Raw genomic sequence first — 21832 nt, forward strand, 5'->3', positions numbered from 1 at the left:
TCTGGTCAGAGGCCTGGACTTGCCCCTCTAGGGAACAGCTTGGGGGCTTCTGGGTCATCTGTGCCGGACAGGACAGTGGTGTTCGAGGTCTGTGATCTCATCTCCACCCACTTGAGCCAGATGTGCGGGCCTGGGATAGAGGTGGCAAGATAGGGATCCCGGGAGGTGACGTCTGCGGTGAGGAGCACCTGGACAGCTCCTGGACCAGCCTCATCGAGGCTCTGCTGTCCACCACGCCAAGTCCCCTGGAAGTCAGCCACACTTTCTGTTATGCCTGAACCTTCCACAAGATGGCCTCAAATACTAGCGAGGAGCTTGATGGCTGTTAAAAGAGCAGGAATTCTGAGGCAGGGACTAGGGAAGTGAAGACAGACAGTTGCTTGCATTCAGCACCCTGGAGCTGACAGACTTGGGAGAAGTGTGTGGTGTGTGTGTGTGTGTGTGTGTGTGTGTGTGTGTGTGTGTGTGTGTGTGTGTGTGTGTGTGATGTCGCTGGTGCCCATTGGCTTCCTTGACAGCGAGTGATCACCTCCCCTCTCCCACCCTTCAGTCTCTTCTTGTAAGCTTCTAGGGTCCATTGACATTACGTTTACATCAAGGGCTAAATAAAAAGAGATTGTTGAATTTTGTGATTCCTGAATTATTGTCTATGCCCACCCTCCACCTTGCGGTGTTTGCTAGCTTGTGCATTCACCTAACATTTCCAGAGAGCTTCGTATATGCTGAGACTGAATATGGGAGAGGCCAGGGTTCTAGGGAGAAAGCACACAGACCTTGTCTAGTGAGGGATGGGAGGACCCTGTGAGAGCAGTGCACATTCAAGGTTGCCTGGGGCCTTTCCCTCTAGTGGGAGAATGGCTCCATATCTACCAGGAGAAGGCATTGGGGACGGCAAGTGTGAGAGGGGTCCTGGTCAGATCCTGACAGACACTGAGACTGACGTGAGCGGAGATACGCTGAGCGAGGCCACCACCCAACACATTCTCTGGACAGAGTCACGGAGCTGGGGTGGGGAGAAACTTAATCTCTATCCCGGGAACCTGTCTGAAGTTGTGGCTCTATTCCACGGGTTTCTCTCCCTGACCCCCATTGCCCCAGCTGTGAAGCCTTCCTGTCTCCCACTGCCCCAACCCCATCTCAAGCCTGGATATAATAAGCCACCCCTTTACACCCAGCTCTTGCCTCCTCGGGGGCAGATGGGGATGTCACCGGCTGGACTGGAAGGAATGACAGCTGCCTGGCCGCAGGAGCCTGGGCTGGGCAGCAGGGGCTAATTTTACTCGCTGGGAGCAGAGAGAGTAAATCCTCCCACCCCCACGCCGCCCGGCCCCGTCTGCCTGCCTCAGCAGGATAGGCTCAGTCGGGTCCAGTCCCCAAGGTGGGGGCACTGGGGACACAGGGAGGAGAGGGCAGTGGGCTGGGGGAGAGAGGGAGAGAAGAGGTGTCAGGGAAAGCCATGGAGCCGCCCTCACCCCAGGACGAGGGCCTGAGGAAGAAGCAGCCGAAGAAACCTGTTCCTGAGATTCTGCCGAGGCCCCCGCGGGCCTTGTTCTGCCTGACTCTCCAGAACCCCCTGAGGAAGGCCTGCATCAGCATCGTGGAATGGAAGTATCCTTTCTAGCATCTGAGCAAGATGGAGCAGGGAGGGCGTGGAAGGCAGGGGTGGGAGGTACCGGGTGGTCACAACACTCGGACTTTCAGCATCAGGGTGACCCAGGTTCTTGGAAAGGGGGTGAACCTACCCCCAGACCAGCAAAAGGAACCTTTTCGAAAGCAGGAAGGGCGGAGGGAGGGGGTCTCTGACACAATGGAAAGCGGCTTCTCAGAGCCTGAGGAGAACTCTCGGGTCACAGGGGACAGCCACTGAGCTATTGAGCATCTTGGGGAGGGCCTGTGTTCTTAGGATTTTTTCTAAGTTTGTTCAGGTCTGTCGTCATGGGGGTGCCACCCAAGGTTTTGAATAAGATGAAGGACGGAGCAGCTCCTGAGGAAATCCTCCACAGAGGGAGGGTGGAGAAAGATTGACAGTCCAGGGACAACTTCCACTGGCTAAAGTCCCCGTTACAAATGGAACTGGAGAAATGGATTTGAGGGGAGGCCTGCTCTTATTGGCTCCTGGATGCTGGCAAGCAAACTTGGATGTTTTAGCTCAGAAGTAGTGCCCTGGGGACAGGGACCTCAATCTCTCTCTAGGTTTGTTCTGGAAATAACAATGATAATATCTGGGTTATTTGGGGGAAGTAAGGAGGGGCTGCAGAGAGGAGGCTCCTGTTGAGTGGGTTCTGAGAGAGTCAGGAATATCTGAAATATTTTTGACGTGCTCTGGAAGAATGGGATTCCATCAGCTGTTCCTTGGGAAAAGGAGAACGGGGAGTAGGCGGAGGATAAGGGATCTATGGAGCCATGGAGAGACAGTGGGTCTGGGGTCGCGTCTGATCCCCATTGCTACACTGTGCCAGGCCACATCACGTCCAGCCCCCTTCCTCCTTGTCCTCTCTGGTGAGAGAGCTTCCCCTGTCAGGGTCTCCCTTTTCTTGACTCACTACTCTCCTGAGCCCACTCCTCTTACAGATCTATTCTGTGCCACCCCCTCATCCCCCATCTCTCTTCAAAAGCTGAAGCTTCTGGGATGAAGACGGGGTTTTATCCAAATCTGTCTACGTAGCGCTGCCTTTCGCTCCCCACCCCGCCTATACACCCAGGACTCTGCCTGGCTTTCCCTCCTCACATTTGCCTTCTAAATGACCAGCCAGTCAGGAAGGGGAAGCCAGTTCTCATGAACTGGCTGCTGGGGAGGATGTGTAGGGGGGGGCAGGTGTACTGGGAGTGCAAGCCTGCACACATGAGTGTGTGCACATAGTTCTGAAAACCTGGCTTTCCTCCCATTTCCCCCTCTCCTGGTCCTTCTCAACCTGAGCATAACCAAACTCCAACCCTCCCCCTGAGCCACTTTGGGGTACACCCCCCTCCCCCGCATGATTGTGTGACCTGACCATCTCTTAGCATTATAGTGTCTGTTCAGACTGCCCTTTAGGAGTTTCTTGCCCTCAGCCTCACAGATCCCGCAGATCACTCCAGGGCTCTCCTTAACCCTGGTTGCAGACCCTTCGAGACCATCATCTTGCTCACCATCTTTGCGAACTGCGTGGCCCTGGCAGTGTACCTGCCCATGCCAGAGGACGACAACAACACTCTGAACCTTGGCCTGGTAAGCCAGTCTTCCCACCCTTCCTCTCAAGCTCTGCAGCTCCAGCCTGGGTGTCGCCTGGCACTTGGTTTCGGTGGGAGATGCTGCTTCCTTGACTCCCTCACAGTGGAGACTGACATGCTCACTGCTGAGCTACTGAGTCCCGAAGCTTCCCAGACTAAATGTGTTCAGCCCAATTCCATGATTCCTGTCAGACAACATTCACAATGCCAAGCACCCAACAGGTACAAACTCATGACACTTTCCAAAGAACTCCCAGAAGTGGTACCAAGACAGATGTGGAGGCTGGGCTTCAGCAAGGTGAACCAGGGGTGCTGAGCACAAACCTCCTTCCCTGGATAGAAGCCAGAAGGTTGCCTACACTGAGCTGCTATGGGCATATAATATAGAAATCTGTAGAAAGGGCATTGCATTCCTACAGTGCCGCTCTCTGCTGCCCCTTCACCAGCAACAAAGCAAATTCTGCAGTGAGTGGTTTTCATCTTTGAATTATTGAATCTTTACAGTGATCTCCATGGTATAATATTAGGTGTCTGAAAAGGAATAGATAGATAGATGATAGATGAGATAGATAGATAGATAGATAGATAGATAGATAGATAGATAGATAGATAGATAGATTATAAAACACTTCTCTTGAGGTTTGGAGTCTGAATACATCATGCAGGGTAGCACCCATATAGGCTTCCAACAGGGCCTCGTCCCCTGGTCTTCCTGTCTTTGGAACTTGCTCTTATGCACATTTAAAAATATTTTTATTTATTCTTTGTATACATGTGTGACTCTGAGTGGACAACACATGTCCTCAGAGGCTAGAAGATGCCATTGGATTCCCTGGAGCTGGAGTTAAAGGCAGTTATGAGTTTCCCAATGTGGGTGCGGGGAACTGAACTCAGGTCCTTTGCAAGAGCAGTACTCACTCTTAGCCACTGTGCCATCTCTCCAGCCCCTGGATCTTGCCCTTCTGTTAGATGTATCCACAGGGTGTCACACTTCTAGAGAAGTCTACTAAGAGACAAAGAGCTGACAGGGGATATGACTCAAGGGTCGGCATCCAGGAGGCCTCAGCTACCCCTCAGCTACACACACACACACACACACACACACACACACACACACACACACACACCAGGACAGTTCAATGGAGTCCCATACTCCAGGGCTTTTCTCTGCACAGAAACCACAGAGTTTGGAGAGAGGCAGCCCATCTGCATATATCCAGAACCAGAGTGCCTCTCTCTGCCTCTTCTCAGGCTGGTTTCCATGGCAATCTATTCTGAATTGGGGAGAAGCTGGGTGCTAAATGTGTGCTTGCTGGGAATGGAAATAACCGAGTTCCTGGAATGGAAGCAGAGTGGGACTCAAGGAAGGCTGGGCAGTGCAGCTTCTGCTGCCAGAGATGCTGCTGTGTGCCACTGGGGCCGTCTACAAAAGAAACTCATATCCATGGACTTAGGGAGAACTCTCAGCCCACCCCGTGCTTTGTGACTTCATAATTTGATTCCATGTGCACTTTAAGAAACCGAATGCTTTTGGTAGTGTGTGATTGTGATCTTAGCCCTGGGAAGGTGGAGATGACAGGGTCCCCAGGGCTCACTGGCCAGCTTTCCCAGTGGAATCAGTGAACCCTAGCTCCTAGTGAAAGACTCTAGCTCAAAAAACAAGGTGGACAGCTCCTGGGGAACGATACCTCCCCACATTGTCCTCTGGCCTCCACATGCATGTACACACATGTACACATGCACCTACACTTGCATGAACATGTACATACCCACATGAGCACACATGTGTGTGCCTGAGCGCGCGCGCGCGCGCGCACACACACACACACACACACACACACACACACACACACACACAATTGACTATTTGCAAGAAGCTGTCTGCTTTTAAGAACATCAAATCACACCTTAGTGGTTATATGGTTTTCCAACTTGAAAACAGAATGGTTTACTGCATAGTACTGTGGCGTTTCCCTTTAGTCTGTGGCAGAGCTTCAGTCAAACCTGGAGCTCAGAGACATACCATAGCGAGTGCCCTAGAAGAGGGCAAGCTGGCCAGCATCACCAGGCAAGTCACTCCAGGAGACACTAACCACCTGGGAAGAACTATAATCTAACTCTCTATTGTGAAGTCCCAAGAGAAGAGGACACACTCAGGGTCAAAGGCTGCATTTGCCTAAGGCCCCTTCAGCATCCCGAGGTCCCCTAAGCATCCTGAGGTCTTCTCAGCATCCTGAGGCCTCCTCAGCATCCTGGGGTTCCCTAAGCATCCTGAGGACCCCCCTCAGCACCACTTTTCCATCACAATTCATCTCCCAAACACCCAGAAGAGAACGATGAGCAGAGACAGAACAGGAGGAAAGTGGATTAAGCATTTATCTCTCCCTTATCGTTATGGTTACTTTGAGCCTACAGAAAGTTGGCAATATTCCAGTTGTCTAGAACATTCATCTTTTAAAGGGGGGAGACTCAAGGATAAAATCTCAATTAGTTTCCTTATTAATTTTATAAATATCTATTCAGTGCCTGGAAATACTCCCCAGATGTCATTGTGAACCAAGAGGACAGTTCCCATCTTCACAGAGCTCAGTTAATTAAGCCAACTAAACAACTAATTACAATTTAACCAGTTAAATGTGTACTTAAAAATGAAATGAGCAACATGTGAGGTCTGATGAAGAGAATGTAAACTAGTTTTGGGGTCAAAGAGGCTCTCCAAAAGTTAGAATATTTAACCCAAGGCCTGACGGATGCAGGCAGGACCAGCCAGCCTTGTGGCTATGTATCTACCTCAGGCCTTGGAATGTGTGCTCTGGGTCATGACATTGACATTTTCTTTTCATCTTTGAATTGTGTTTTGTAATTAGAGTCCCCTGGGACAGTGATGCTGGCAGCTTGGAGGTTTGACCCCACAGACTGTTGAATTCTGCCACCTTCTGACTCTAAGCACAGGCACTTAGATTCTTCCCTGCCTGGGACCCTGAGCTCCCTGACAGAGCCTGGGAGTGGGAAGGATGGTGTACCACCTTGGCCTGGCCCTGCCATAGCCCACACAGAGGGCTGCTCTGCAGAGCTGAGAGTCTAAGGCACAGCCCCCACCTGGGGACACTGGAGTGGAGGGCTAGATGCCCTTTGGTTTTGCTTGTTCGCCGTGGTTGTTTGTAGTAGCGGGTTTGTGTGATGGAGACGTACCTGGCTCTCCTTTTTCATATCTAGCTGGGCCACAGGATGGTGGCTGTTGGTGGTGAGGATAGTAGAAGAGACATTAGCAGAAGGTCTGACCTTACCCATACAATAGTCCAGAGACAGGTAATGGCATAGCCATGGCCATTAAAAATGATGTGCAAAAAGATAAATAGATTCTGTTTTGTTTTAGCACCTTTATGAGTGGGGGGTTTCCTACTTTTTGAAAAAAAAAAAAAAAACATCTTCCATATCTTTCATTTTCACATGAATGGAGTCCCAACCCCTGTTCCCACTCCCAGTGATACCCTGGGTGCTTGCTGAGGGGGGAGAGGAGGGGGGGGAGTATGCCTTCGTGGTAGTACAGGAAGGCTCAGCAGAAAGGGGGTTTGGGTTGAGAGAGCTACATGGGTAAAGGGGTTTTGCATTTTTAAAAAATGTATTTATTTTTATCCCATATGGAAATGGTTATAAGCAGTCATGTGGACCCTGGGAATTGAACCCAGGTCCTCTAAAAGGACAGCGCGTGCTATTAACTGCTGAGTCATCCCTCACCCCACCAGGGTAGTATTTTCAAAAGCTTTTCAGACCCTCATGTGGAGTGGAATGGGATCTAGGAAAGGCACACAATGCTGCCCCTGCAGGAACTGAAACAGGCCCTGGAGATAGAGATGGATAAGAGGGTGGCCTTGAGGAAGATTTATGAAGTGGGACCAGATGGGACTTGCTGGCTACTGAAGGTGACTCACTGAAGGGGGCTGTGGAGACAGAGCTCAGGGAGGGCAAAAAATGGCACTGGGATTTGAGAGCAGGGGACAGACAGGTGGTAGTTTCACTCAGAAAGGCAGCTTTGGGAGTCAGGTAAGTTCAAAAGCAGCCATTTGGGTTACAGGTGCCTGTGTCCACACCTTGGACAGTTGGTTATGCAGGGTGGAATATTTGGTGACAGAGGTCTCCTGCTGTGGCATGTGCCAGACCGGCTAGGATGTGGAGCAGGAAAAAAATGGCTTCCTGTTAGTGCCTTGTACGAGCCAAGTCTGAGTGTTACACCATGGCTGTGACTGAGTGCCCTGGCCCTTGACTGCGAGGATGGGCTTTCACATGCTGTCTCCTCCAAGTCGTCTCCTACTCTCCCTCTCTTCTCTAGCATTCCATGAGAGTACCAGACCTGTATTTGGGCATGGAGTTATGGGAATACACAATAGGCAAGGGGTAGCACATAGAGATGCATTCTTGGACATACTGTATAATTTCCACGTTCCCCAGCAGCCTTGTTTGTGGTGGAATAACCTGGCATACTTGAGAGAGGCTTCTGTGTGGATGAGGATCTTCTGGGCTGTAACACCTTGTACATCACCATTAGCTGCTGCATGTTGAAGGTCTCCATGTTCCTCAGAATGGGTGACCCAGCCAGGCAGGCCCTGGTCACTAGATCCTTAGATTATTCTAGAGTCCAAGGATATAATCCCCAGTGGCTGTGCCAAATGATTATGTCAGATAAAAATATCCTTCCCTCTGTTGAGAGAATGTAGTTCAATGAGAATATGCTTGACCAGTATCTATAAGGTCCTAGGTTCGATCCCTGGTAATGGGGGGAAATAAATCTATACCTGTTCACTTTAGCCCTTCATCTCTCTTTGACACCCCACTGTGTCTGACCAGCCTTCCTAGTTCCCCATCATCATCATGGACAACAGCAACACTGAGTGTTTTTGGAAGGCTCCATTCTATCCAGTGTGTCTGGACAGACTTCCTCATGGGCGACAGTAACACTGAGTGTTTGCAGAAGGCTCCATTCTATACAGTGTAGTGCATATGCTTCCCAGTTAGCAGTACCTCAGTTAGATGCAAAGAGGCTAAATCACTGCCTGGTCCAACTGGCTCTGGACTGTGCCTGTGTCTGTTGCAGACTAGTCAGCGCTGGAAGAGAGAGGGCAGGGAAGGAAGCAATCAGAGCTCTGGCCTCTCACTGTAATCCTGCTTCTCCTGACTGTGAAACTGTTGCTCAGGACAGAGAAGATGCTCGGAGTGTCCGATCTAACCTCCGAGACTGACTTACCAGGAGAGAACCTTACTGTGGGGAAGGGGGCTGCAGTTGGCACAGTCCCAAACCCAAGCTTTGAAAGTGGTCTGGCCCTGGCCTGGCTTCAAAGGCACTTTTCGAGAGGACCCTGGCTGTATTTTTGGCTGACCTTAAGGGACCCAGGGGAACCATGCATGATGATCAGCGTCCCTAATTACCAATTATAAACAGATTGCTTTTGCTATAATCTCTTCTTTCAAAGCAATCTCAGGTCAAAGTTTGATGTTTACAGAGTGAGCCTTAACTGATTGAGAAAGAGCATGTGTCCGCGATGAATCCACTCACGAGAATAAGCAGGAGGTTAAGGCTGGTTCACAGAGAACTGTAGAAGGAGGGTTAATGAAGGACACAATAGGACTAGTGGCGTATACACAATCTATGGTCAAGAAAGCTAACCCCAGGGGCTATGTCTCTACATAGCCCATCTCTCAGGACCCAGTAGTGAGAATGAAACACAGGAACATCCGTCAAGGCAGTGGTTTCCAAAGGAGGAACAAAACGAGTGTTCCTGCCCATCAAGGGACATTTGCAATGTCTAGAGTCATGGAGTAGAGGAACAGACACATGGACGGGTATATACGTTTGCATGGTACAGGGCAATCATAATCATCTGACCCCACTGCCAGTTAGGGATGAGATTGAGAGACCCTGCCTTAGACAGTTAAATAACTTATAAAATATTCCATTGTGGGATCCATCTGACCAGGTGGCTCAGTGAGTAGGGGTGCCTACTGCCCGGCCTGATGCTCCAAGTCAGATGGCCAGGACCCACAAGGTGAAAGGAGAGAATCAATTTCCACAAGATATCCTCTGGCCTCTACACTCATACAACGGCACACTCACCCTCCTCCAATAACTAACTAACTAGCCAACTAACCAACACAATAACAAACGTTAAGAATTCGTGAAATTCCACCTTGACATTACAATGGCCTGGTGCCCTGCTTCTAAGTTCTGGATGTTTTTCCAAGCAGTCACAGGAGATACTGCCTCCTTCATGAACACTGTGAGTTTCTCTCCAGACTGCCACCCGTTCAGTCCCTTCTCCGCTCCAGAACAGCCAACCCTAAGCCATCACAGGACTCTCCAGGTCTCTGCCACATTCCTGGGGTTCAGGTTGCCATCCAGCGTCCTCCGCAGGCTGGAGGCTAAGCCTCTGGCAGCCAGGGTATCTGTCCTTTTATAGGGCTCAGAATGTCCTGCTGATGCCTGCAACCAGTGGTCCCACTCTGCATCACCATCTGGGGAAGCTGGGCCTTCGGCAGGGCTCTGCTCTGGCCTAGCTTTCAGAGGGTCAGAACCGGGTTGTTCTAGAACAGTCTGGGGAGCTAGTGACCAGGTCACCCACTCTGAGGAACGGAGGGACCTTCGGCAGCAAGCTCCTGATGTTGTTGTACAACAGAGCTCCCAATAAGGAACAGTGAAAATAAAACAGATTCCTGGCATTTGCCCCACCCCAGAGCTTACCCTCTCTCCACGGTAAGGGCTCAGGTCCCTTTCTGGACACTCTGTTCCCTGCCAAATCTGTCTCCCTCCCACCAGTGCAGCAGATGGGACTGAACAAAAAAGCCTTGGGCGAGTCCCTGGTATGTGTCACATTCTGCAGCCTTTCTGAGGACACCAGGGGAAACCAAAGAGCTTTCAAGTCAGACAAGCCTGCACCTTTGTTAGCACATCCCCAAACTCAGTCTCCATTGCCCCTCCCGTGAGCAGGGGCGGGTACCTCCCCTTTCATAACTGTTAGGTGCTGTGAAGTGACCTCACACACAGCCTGGTACATAGTTATTACTCAATGAGTCCATTCCTTCCCTCCTCTGCCCTTCCAGCCCTGATAGCTCTCAGTCAAAGTCATACCGTGCCCAGGCCAGCAGAGACAATGTACAGTTGTGGGCAGGATCCAACAAATGCATGTGGATGTCTCTCCCTGTCCATCAAGTCACGGTGGTTGAGACTGTGGGGTCCCCACTTAGACTCTCTGCACATGTTTCAGTTCTGCCACTTGGCTGTGTGATTCTAGAAAGCAGCACTTCCCCCTCTGTGCTTTGGCTTACTCATAAGCAGTGTGTGAGGGTGCTTACTGTGCAGGACTCCTATTACTGAAGATCTGTGGTGTGTGTGTGTGTGTGTGTGTGTGTGTGTGCGCGCGTGTGTGTTTATAGTGTGCATATGTGTGTTTGTATGTGTGTATGTGTGTTTGTGTATTTGTGTGTATGTATGTGTATATGTGTGTATGTGTATGTATGTGTGTATGTGTGTGTATGTGTGTGTACGTGTGTGTATGTGTGTGTATTTGTGTGTATGTGTGTGTATGTATGTGTGTGTATGTGTGTTTGCATGTGTGTATGTGTGTATGTGTATGTATGTGTGTATGTGTGTATACGTGTGTGTATGTGTATGTATATGTATGTGTGTATGTGTATGTATGTGTGTATGTGTGTGTACGTGTGTGTATGTGTGTGTATTTGTGTGTATGTGTGTGTATGTATGTGTGTGTATGTGTGTTTGCATGTGTGTATGTGTGTATGTGTATGTATGTGTGTATGTGTGTATACGTGTGTGTATGTGTGTGTATGTGTATGTATATGTATGTGTGTATGTGTGCATGTGTGTATGTGTGTGTATGTATATGAGCGTGTATGTGTATGTATGTGTATATGTATATGAGCGTGTATGTGTATGTATGTGTGTATGTATGTGTGTATATGTGTATGTNTGTGTGTATGTTTGAGTGTGTGTATGTGTGTGTGTGTGTGTGTGTGTGTGTGTGTGGTTAGAACAGGTCCTGGCATGTGAGTGCTGCTTAACAGGCTCTGTTGTTATTCTCTTTATCACCCAAGTCAGCCTGGTCCTCAGCCCTTCTAGGTTAGGTCTGCTGCTTCCCTGCCACGCCACCCCCACCCCTACCCCCACCCCTGAGTTCATAGCTACATGGTCCCAACATGCTTGCCCACTTGACCTGAAGAAACTAGTGTGGAGGAGGATGAAGACCCCACCCTCCCATGTAGACTGACATGAGTGACCCATCCCGGTCATGGCCATTTGAGCACGGGTTCATCCAGATAAATATAGCAACTTCCCTCATCTTTCAACTGGTCATTGTTCATAGCCTCCAGAATAAGGGGTGAGGGAGATTCCAGGACCAGAGATACCAGTGGACAGGGTGGCTGAGCAGCAGCCCAACAGGCTGGCTCACCAGAGACGTCTTGACAAGGGACAGGAGTGAGACAAGAGCCCAGACCCGCTGCAGAACCTCTCTTTGCTTCTCGTCTTCCTGGGGGGAAGGGGGAAGCAAGAACATATCTTGCTTCTCTCATATAGGAAACAGGAAATATGGTAACTGCGTCAGGACCCAACCCCAGTTCACACTGTCTTCTCTCCCCGTGAGCTTGTTTGGGAACCTCCATTTGAGTTCTGAGCCCACTCCGCGCCTCCCGTGAGCCTGGAGCAGAGAAGGCACTGCTGCAATTGCTCTTGGTGACAGTGACCTCCTCTCCCTGACTTGTGCCTTTTCCAACGCTAAGGTCACAGGGGTCATGGACACTCGCTACTCTTATTGGGGCAGGAGCCAGATCAAAACTGAATGGACCCCATGTTCAGGGGCCTTCAGAGCTTTGCCATTGTGAACTCTCTTGACCTCTCATCCTGGGGTGAATCTCCAGCCATAAGAAACCAATGCACAGTACCGGGCCACAGACGTCTCCAACAATATTAAGCCACCCCCGATGTCTGCTCCTGAAAGCAGGAAAGGGTGAAGCCGGGAGACAGGCAGCCATTTGCCACTATAGAAGTGTCTTGTCTTGCTCCCACCAGGCCTGCCCCCTGTACCGAGATGTGTGGGGTCACCCAGGTGCCCCCTGCTGCCCCCTCAGCCTAAGTTCTACCTGGCACCAAATTCCCATGAGATAATTTCTTTGGCCTCCCTGAAGCAACCAGCCCCCACTGAGTGAACCCCGTGAATCTAGCACCTCTGGCTCCTATAAGCTTCCTGTCTGTGCAGAGCCTGTGCCGGCTTCCTAAGGATGGAGCCCTCTCCACCTGATGCTGCATCTTAGCATCTCCCCAGAAGCTCCACTGGACTCTGCCGACTCCAGAACCCTTCATGGGGGACACGGAAGACCCTCAGACAGGACGACCGACCAGACCATGGTGCTTCAGGTGGGGCAAGGGAAGGAGAGATGGCGATAGCTGGCCGTGTGGCCCAGATAGGGAGACTATACTGGGCAAGTCCCTTTGCAGAGGGGTCTGTCCGGCTGCCATCATCTTCCCTCAAAGCCCCAGGCACGCCTGGGGGGGGGGAGTCACTAGGGGAATGGGGATAGAGGCAGTGCAAATGATGTCATTGAGAACCTTGCTCTTTTTGACCAGGACTTTGGGAATGCCTGACTCTAGCATAACATGGCACAGAGGCAAGGCCTGTGCTCAGATTTACACAGCAAGTGAATCCCCGAAAGCTGCGATAGAGGCCTCTCTGTGGGAGGACAAGACCCTCTTGCCTTTGGTACCTGGTGATGGAGCCATTCAGGTTTCTACCTCACAAGTGGCTTGCTTGTCTTCCCAAGAGCTCAGGAAGGCAGGAAGGCTAAGAGTCTGACCCAGGGTCAAAGACTGTCTCCCCTAGTCTGGTATCAGAGCCTACTTGCTGCTTATGACTTCCAATCTGCTCTGCCGTGTGACGTCACTTCGCTTGTGCCACACGGGGCTTGCTGTGTGCCTGAAAACCCACAGTGGTCATCTATCTGCTCGCAGTTAGAAGCTGAGCATGGTCGTGGGCTTTTTCACAAAGCTTCCTCAAAGCTCGGTGAGCTCATCCTGCTTCAAGGGTAGCAGCCATCTGCAGGCTACCCAAGCCATACTTTGTCTCTTAGGCAGAAGGGCCTGAAACTGTCCAAAACCACGCTTGGCAGGCACCTTTCCAGGTGCAGGTGACACTGCAGGAAACTGAGCCAAGAGTCCTATATGTCAGGGGACAGTTAAGTGGATAAGCAGGTGGTTGGTAAATTAAGTCTTGAAGTCTGCTAAAAACCAAACCAAACCAGAGTGATGTGTCATCAGACAGGAGCTAGGACATAGGGATGGTAACCCAGAAGGGATCAATCACAAGCTGGGGCCAGACAGAAGAAGACAAGAGCAGCATTCCACAAAGAAGGAACAGCAAGGGTCTAAGCCCTGAGCCAAAATTTCTTTCAACTGGATATGAGGAGGGCGGGGAAGCTAGCCCCAGCAGCTGGTAGGTGTATGCAGTCTTCAAACTCTATCTTTCCCGGTTCCTAGAACTCACCCTGAGAAGCCCCTCTTATGAGGAACCCTAGCATCTTACCCAAATCCTGATCTTAATGGGCAATGTATCCTCTCACCTGTTCTTGGGGCCAAAGACACTTGACCTCGTACAGTCAGTAGGCAGAGGAAGATGACATGGGCCCTAGGAGGCTGCAGTTCAGCAGAGGCACTGGAAAGCAAACACAGTCACAGGCAATACAGAGGACACCTCAGGCAGATTCTCCTGGGAGGCAGTCAGAGAAATCACACGATCATAGGTAAGTGAAGGCTCAGAATGTAAGTTATGCAGAGAATCTGAAAATCATTTCCCACTTGGCAGGTCAGGGTTCTGTGGGACAATGGTGAGGCCAGCAGTCAAGGCCAGAGGGGTTGTTTGTAAGGGATCACCTGCTCTATGGTTTTACCTGATAAACTACATTGATGTTGATGACCAGGAGTAGTTGAAGTGGCCAGGGCAGAGCTGGACTAGAGGAGAAGGGAGCATGGACGGGAGCATGTGACTGCAGATCAGGGAGCGTGAGCAGGCTGCTCTGCAGGCAGAAGCAGCTCCAATGGAGATGAGATGGATGAATCAGGTGTGAGCAACAGAAATGTCTGGATCTGGTGGGACCCAGGGCCAGACATAGGCAGAGACATCGGAGGAGGTGCCAGGTGAAGGGGAAGAGAGGTCCAGGCTTGAATATGTTGAGTTCCTGGTCGAATAGAACCGTGCTCTGATGTGCCAGTCACTGTTGTTGCCCCACCCAGGAGCTCTGTGAAGACCAAGAAAGGATGGTGGATGCCATGGTGAAAGTAGTAAGACCCCTCCCCAAAGAGCCAGGCGTGTAGAAGACCTGTGAGCTGTGCAACTCCCTCTGTTACAGGATGCTACTTAATTCTCAGGACAGCTCTTGGAGGTGGGAGGACAATTGTGTGTGTGTGTGTGCGCGCGCGCGCGCGCGCGTGTGTGTGTGTGTGTGTGTGTGTGTGTGTGTGTGTGTGTGTGTGTGTACAGTGTCCACTGAGGCCAGAAGAGGGCATTGAATCCCCTGGAACTGGAGTTATAGGTGCTCGTAACTAGGGTCCTCTGGAAGAACAGCCAGTGCTCTCAACCACCCCTGAATTAGCTCAGTTTTACACATAAGGAAACTGAGGTTCCTAGAGGAACTTGAGTAAGGAGACAGCCAGTGAGAATGTACGCCATGTGTCTCCTGCCTTACGTGACTGACAGCGGGCTCTCCCACACACAATGATGGAAAGGCTTTAGAGAGACTATGACTTTGATTACAGGATGCCAGCCAGTCCCTGCCCAGGGGTTTAGTCTCAAGCTTAATAATAATTCCCTGGGGATTGAATAGCCCTTGTTCCTCTGTGGGCCTCTAGAGAGGCGTGGGACCAGCACAATGTAACCCTGATAACACTGTCCTTATGGAGCAAGAATGGAAACACCCCTGGTCCTTGTCTACACATCGAGGGTCATGTTGTGTGCACTCCAGAATTAGGTTGCAGAGTGGTAAACAAAGAGAAGAGTTGGGTCTTGGAGCTGATGGGCTATGAATTCCAAGTGACTCCACCTGAACCCCACAGCCCCTACAAGCTTGCTCTGTGGCCAAGAGATAGACAGACAGGAACAGGTGCAGGCAGTTCTCTGGTATACATGGCCAGTCGCCCAGCCTATGAGCACCACAACTATTTTGAGTCCTGCTTTTCCCTTCCCTCAACCAAACTTCTCCTGTCTGTCCCCTGGGGGTTGAATCAGCCTGAAAATCTACACGCTGACTTAACTTCCCTCTCCTTACGCGTGCCTTCCCCATGAGGGATGGGACTGACTCTTAAACATTACACAGAGAGTAGATCACTCAGTTGATTTTCAGGGGACCCTCCACAATGTCTTCACCCCATTTCTCTCAGTGGGGATGATAGACACACTGCCCCTGGCAACTCTCTTGTATAAAGGCAAGATTTGTCCCACAATCCCCCTAATCCATGATGCTCAAGGATTGTTGCTGGGCCCTAGCAACAGCCCTGTTAATGGAATAGTATGGAGGTGCCTTCCCTTGTACACTATATTTTTGGAAAGAGAAGACTTTGGGATTACAAACTGAGGAGCAGTTGTGAGGGGCAAGATAAAAAAGAAGAGGTCTAGGTCTAGCTCACATATACCTCTGTTTTTCCTTCCACTTCTTCCAAGTCATTCCTGGGGAGGCCAGGTTCCCCATCTGGTTGTGCTCACAATTAAAGATCCTGAATCATAACAAAAGGGGCCCCTGAGGGGCTCCTGGAGAGGCCCTCCCTAGTCCTGAGGTGCTTGACTGGGAATGGGTACTGGTGGGTGATGATTATACGGCTGGTGAGCTGTGGGTACAGACCCCTTCTTGTTAAAACAAACAAACAAACAAAAAAAAACCTTTCTATGCACAAGTTAAACCTCCTGCTGCCAGGGTACAGCCCTGATACTCCATCAGGGGCTAGAATTGCATGAGGAGCCTGGAGAACCAGGGCTATTGGAGGCAGATGGCTGCAAGAGAAGCCATTTGAGCTCAGAGCCCAGCCAGGAGGGAGCTGTTTTCTCAGTTAGAAATAGCTCTTGCCCGGGCCCTGAGTAGGAGAAGGGTGACCTGGACAGGCTCAGGGTGACCCAGAGGATCAGGCTACAGAGCAGTGTATGGAAGGCTCAGCAAGGCCATCTTCAGGGTGAGGCTGAAACTTTGGCCACTCACCAACACTCACCCTCTTACACGGGGTATACTCCGTTTTCTCATCCCCCTGCTGGGATGTGGCTGCCTGTAGTCAGCTGTAATGGATGTGAAAGGTGAGATACCAGGAAAGTAAAGAAGAGCAAAGGACCCCGATTACCAAGGGAGGGTCATTTGGGGGTGCTAAGTCCACCTTACTTTCTATCTTTAGTCCACTGGATGGTGGAAGAGAGAAAATATCCATACTGGAGGCCATCTGGGATCTGTCTTAGTTGAGTTTCTATTGCTGTGAGAAAACACTAGCCCTAAGAGGGACCTGGAGAAAAAAGGGTTTCTCTTTCATCTTACAACTGTCAGATCGCACCCCATCACTGAAGGAAGTCAGCAAAGGAACTTAGAGTGGGATCTTGGGTGCAGGAAGCCATGGAGGACACTGTTTCTTGGCTTGCTCCTCATGGCTTGCTTGGCCTATGACCTTACCTATCTCAGTCCCACCTACTCACAGCTGGCACCACCCACAGTGGGCTGGGCCCTCCCACATTCATCAAGAAAATGCCTGATAAGACTGGTGGTGGTGAGGAGGAGAATGGGCAGAAATTCCACCCTGTTGTGGAGTTCATATTCTGGTGAGGAAAGAGTTATAGAACACGATAGAAGAATATAAGTGGCGCTTTAGCCATATGCGAAGACAACATGAAGCTCAGAAGAAGAGCTGAAAGTTGGAAATGACTTAAACTGCACTTGGTTGCCAGGGAAGACCTCATTAAGGGGACAGGTTATGGGTGAATTGTTGAAGGGAGTAGGGAGCTGTCAGGATGGGGGAGCATCTAGGAGTGGCAGAAGCTAGTAGCTGGAGGGCAGATCAAGGCTAGAGCAAGGGACCACTAAGAATGTGCAGTGGGAAGGTGTGACCACGTTTGTCCCCACCTATGCCCCTCCAGGAGAAACTGGAGTACTTCTTTCTCATCGTCTTCTCCATCGAAGCCGCCATGAAGATTATAGCCTATGGCTTCCTATTCCATCAGGATGCTTACCTGCGCAGTGGCTGGAATGTGCTGGACTTCATCATCGTCTTTCTGGGGTAAGAGCTGGCTCGGGGTTGGGGACCAGAGTCAGATTTGCCCTGAGAACTCTGCCCACAGGCACTACCAGCAGCCCAGAGACAAGATGAGACCTCAGCGTTGTGCTAACCCTCCTGGGCTGTAGTCAGTGTTGGTGGGAAATGAACCAGTGAGCCCAGTACCTACCTGCAGGTCACAAGTCGCATCACCACCCAGACACCGTGAGTTCCCTCATCTTCCCTCACCACATGCAAGAGGACATGTGAGTGGCTCCCATAGTCATTGCTGCCACTTGTACATATACTTAAACTGTATATACAAATGTGGACATCTAGTAGCCTGCGTTAGTGAACTAGGAACTGCCAAAGACTATGCAGGCAGGAGGCTTACACAATGGGGATTTGTTGCAGATGTCCAAAAGCTAAAAGTCTAGTGTTGGCAGGCCTGATGTCCCCAGGTCTCTCCTCTTGGCTGTACGTGGCCACCTTCTCACTGTGTCTGTATGTGGTCTGTCTATGAGCATGCACCCGTGTACATCCTGATTTCCCCTATAATAAGCATACCCAGCAAACCAGATCACAGCCCACCTTGATAATCTCATTTTGTGTGTGTGTGTGTGTGTGTTTGTGTGTGTGTGTGTGTGTGTGTGTGTGTGTGTGAGTGTGTGTGTGTGTGTGTGTGTGTTTCGAGACAGCTCTGGCTGTCCTGGAACTCACTCTGTAGATCAGGCTGGCCTCTAACTCAGAAATCTGCCTGCCTCTGCCTCCCAAGTGAGCCACCACGCCCGGCTTGATAATCTCATTTTAATAACCCTATGTCCAAGGTTACAGTCTGAGTTACTGGGTGTCAGAATTTCAGGAAATGAATTTTTGGTGGCCTACAACATTCTTGTTTTATTAATCAATACCTAATTATAACAGCTACATATATTGAGGACTTACTATGTGTTTCACATATAACATTCTTTAACAACTCTTCCATTGCCTCCATCTCACGGATGAAGAGACTAAGATACAGAGAACTAAGCAACGTGCCCAACATCACACACTGAGCAGGATGCAAACTGAAGCGTCCTTAGCTCCAAAGGCTTCACCGTCAACCATTAACCACACTGTCCTTCAGCCCAATGACATCATGTTGGTTTTCTGCTGGTCCCTCACTGCTCCTCTCACCACAGCAGGGAAACCTGAAGCGTTCTCAGACTCAGCGTGGTCCTTGTGAAGTGCTCTGGTTGGAAACCATGCAGACGAATAGAGCATCAGAGAGCAGTATCGTGGTTTCACAGAGCGCCATTGTTCTGCAATGAACTCGGGGTCACTGAAGATGTTCCTAGAAGAGAGCTAAATGGGCTTCGAAGCTCTAAGGGGGGAGGAGGGGAGCGGGAGAGCATCCGATGTTGGTAGGAAGGCCAGTCCTTGGGAGAGCCTAGCAGAGGCCCCCTCTGTCCTTCTCCCCTCCCCCACCCCAGTCCCCGCCTGGGTCACCAAATGAGTTAGGGGCTGTCCTGCAGCTTCCTGTTATGCACTCTGACTTCGGGGCATGGTGTGTTTGCTTCTCAGCCTGAAGCCTCCCTTTCAGTACTCAGTACCATTCGTCACCAATAGCTCAAAGCTGAATCTGGCCTCAGAAACCTGGGTTGAATAAAATTCTTTACTACTGACAGTTGGGAGAGTTACATTTGTTCCCAACCCTTCTGTCCTTTACATGGTGGGACACAAGGTCTGGGACTCTGGCTCATCCAACAGCTGGTCTGGTCCCTCTTCTCTACCTCTTTCCCCCTCCAGGGTCTTCACTGTAATTCTGGAACAAGTTAACATCATTCAAACCAACACGGCCCCCATGAGCAGCAAAGGAGCCGGCTTGGACGTGAAGGCCCTGCGAGCTTTCCGCGTGCTCAGACCCCTGCGGCTGGTGTCAGGGGTGCCCAGTGGGTGACAGTGTCTCTTCTCCCAAGCCTACCTCTGCCTCTTCTGACATGGGTGTCCAACTGTTTATGGGGGGAAAGACCATGAGTCAATGAAGACAAATGACTCTTGTCCCCTCCTTGCTGTTTGCCACAGGTCTTCAGGTGGTCCTCAACTCCATCTTCAAGGCCATGCTCCCCCTGTTCCACATCGCCCTGCTCGTCCTCTTCATGGTCATCATCTACGCCATCATTGGGTTGGAGCTCTTCAAAGGCAAGATGCACAAGACTTGCTACTTCATCGGGACAGGTGAGCTATGTAGGCCTATGGAGGAGTAGAGGCCCCAGTTCAACTCTGAATGGAGCCTATCACAGCTAATAAAGAAACTCGGGGTCAAAGCCAGCTCCCCTCCCCACTAATGCACCTTGGAGTCATCTACTGGACTCGTGAGAGTGAAAGTAAAAACAGCTCCACCAGGATCAGGGATGAGAGGCCAGCCTTGGCCTCAGCTTGCTCCGCCCCATCTATACAATTCATTCTGTATGTTCCAGGCTCCCTAGGTCAGGTGTGGATTGAAGCATAGACCTGGGATGTGCCTGAATTTCTCTTCATACTTTCCTGTAGCCATAGTTGACTTTGGTCAGAACTGTCTCCCAATTCCGGCCTGCAGGATGATATGTGCTGAATGAAGCTCAGAGGGGACACTCTTATGTGCTTATGACAGATAAGCAGCCCACACTGAAGGCCACGTAGAGTCCTAGGAAGTCTTCCTAAAGCAGCAGGTCTAACCTTTCTGGCTTTAGGACACCTTCACATCCTCACACAGCAATGAAGACTGGAAGAGCATGGTCTGTGTAGGTCTGATATGGAAACTGGACCAAATATAACGATATCCACTCATTTCTCATTTCTTTTCTTTTTTTTTTTCTTTTTGGTTTTTTGAGACAGGGTTTCTCTGTATAGCCCTGGCTGTCCTGGAACTCACTCTGTAGACCAGGCTGACCTCGAACTCAGAAATCCGCCTGCCTCTGCCTCCCGAGTGCTGGGATTAAAGGCGTGTGCCACCACGCCCGGCTCCATTTCTCATTTCTAAGAGCAACAATACGCTGATGACATGAAAACAGGAGCTTTTTTTTTTTTTTTTTTTTTTTTAAATGATGACTCTCTCCCAAACAAGATCCCCTTAGTGAGAAGAGTGGCACTGTGTGACATTTTCAGTAAGGCTTTTCAATGTCTGGCTTTAAGCAAGTGGGCTCTACAGGAGGCTGTTGCCACATCACATGTCATGTGACTGCTGAACAACTCCACTCTCCATCTCAAGAATGGGATGCCAAGTGTCCAACAATGTCTTAGCATCGCTTAGTTCTGAGGAGGCAGGTGAATCAGAAGGCTCCCAGGCTGTTCTCCTGAGTCTTGCTGCTTTATGGAGGAATTCCTGGAAACTTCTGAGCGTGGCCTACTCCAGGGCCTTCAGTGTAGAGAGGGTGACACAGACAGAGGTCGGATCCTCTGTCTGTCTCAGACATTGGAGTCACCAGAGCAGCCCCTGTGTTCACTGCTCCCTCATGGGGAGAGGTTGCACCAATCCCATGGGCAACAAGAGTCAGTCAATGCAGGGTCAAACCTAGCTTCTAAGAGTGGACTCTGACGGGGCTTCAGCTGGTAGCTTCCTGGTCCTTTCCCACAGGAGCCTCCTCCACTGTCAGAACTGTCCACACCCTGTAAGTAATATCGGCATCTTCCATTGCCCTGACTTTCCGCATCCTATAATCAACCCTGCTAGGCAGAAGACAAGGACCATCTAGCTTGAGCTTTGGGACAAATTTGGAAGTGCCAAGTCATTAAGGAATGCCGAGCAGCAACATTTACACACCACTCTCAAGTCAGAGGCACCAGCTTCAGGGAGCCAGGGACCCCAAGCTGACCGTCACTGTTCTCTTTGCCCACCACCCACCGTTAGAGCTCCGAGCTTACATTATAAATGTGGTAAGGCAGAGGGCACTGTGCCCCTAGGCTAACCTCATCTCAGAACACACCAGGAGGCTGAAAAACATCCTAAGATAAAAATGCCCCAGGGTATTATCAAAATTACTAATTTGAGTGGGGATGAAGTCCAGTGGGTGAAGTGCTTATTATCCAAGCACGAGGACCTGAGATGCAGCAAAAGCACATGGTGGATCTATAACCTCAGTAATGAGATGGGGACAAGCAGATCCCAGGGGCTTGCTGGCCAGCCAGCAGAGTCAAACCAGTGATCTCTGTGTTCAGCGGAGACCCTGCCTCAAAAAATAACGTGGAGGGCAACTGAAGAAGACACCTAATGTGGACCTTTGGCCTTCATCTACACATGCAGTAGTGCATACATACATACATACATACATACATACATACATACATACATGGAGAGAGAGAGAGAGAGAGAGAGAGAGAGAGAGAGAG

At 50.4% G+C, this 21832-nt stretch overlaps 1 protein-coding gene across 1 annotated transcript in view; it reads left to right on the plus strand.

The window, feature by feature from the left end:
• Nucleotides 1–1456: 1456 nt before the first annotated feature.
• The window catches only part of Cacna1s (calcium voltage-gated channel subunit alpha1 S), a 67794-nt gene continuing 47418 nt past the window's right edge, over nucleotides 1457–21832 (plus strand). Inside the window, exons 1-6 of the mRNA XM_021198567.1 lie at nucleotides 1457–1608; nucleotides 3103–3208; nucleotides 17370–17509; nucleotides 19274–19416; nucleotides 19550–19702; nucleotides 21081–21094. Coding sequence (XP_021054226.1) covers nucleotides 1457–1608; nucleotides 3103–3208; nucleotides 17370–17509; nucleotides 19274–19416; nucleotides 19550–19702; nucleotides 21081–21094 — 708 coding nt within the window. The remainder of the gene's footprint in view (nucleotides 1609–3102; nucleotides 3209–17369; nucleotides 17510–19273; nucleotides 19417–19549; nucleotides 19703–21080; nucleotides 21095–21832) is intronic.

Source organism: Mus pahari, chromosome 5 (genome assembly GCF_900095145.1).
Source record: "Mus pahari chromosome 5, PAHARI_EIJ_v1.1, whole genome shotgun sequence".
NCBI classification, from domain to species: domain Eukaryota; kingdom Metazoa; phylum Chordata; class Mammalia; order Rodentia; family Muridae; genus Mus; species Mus pahari.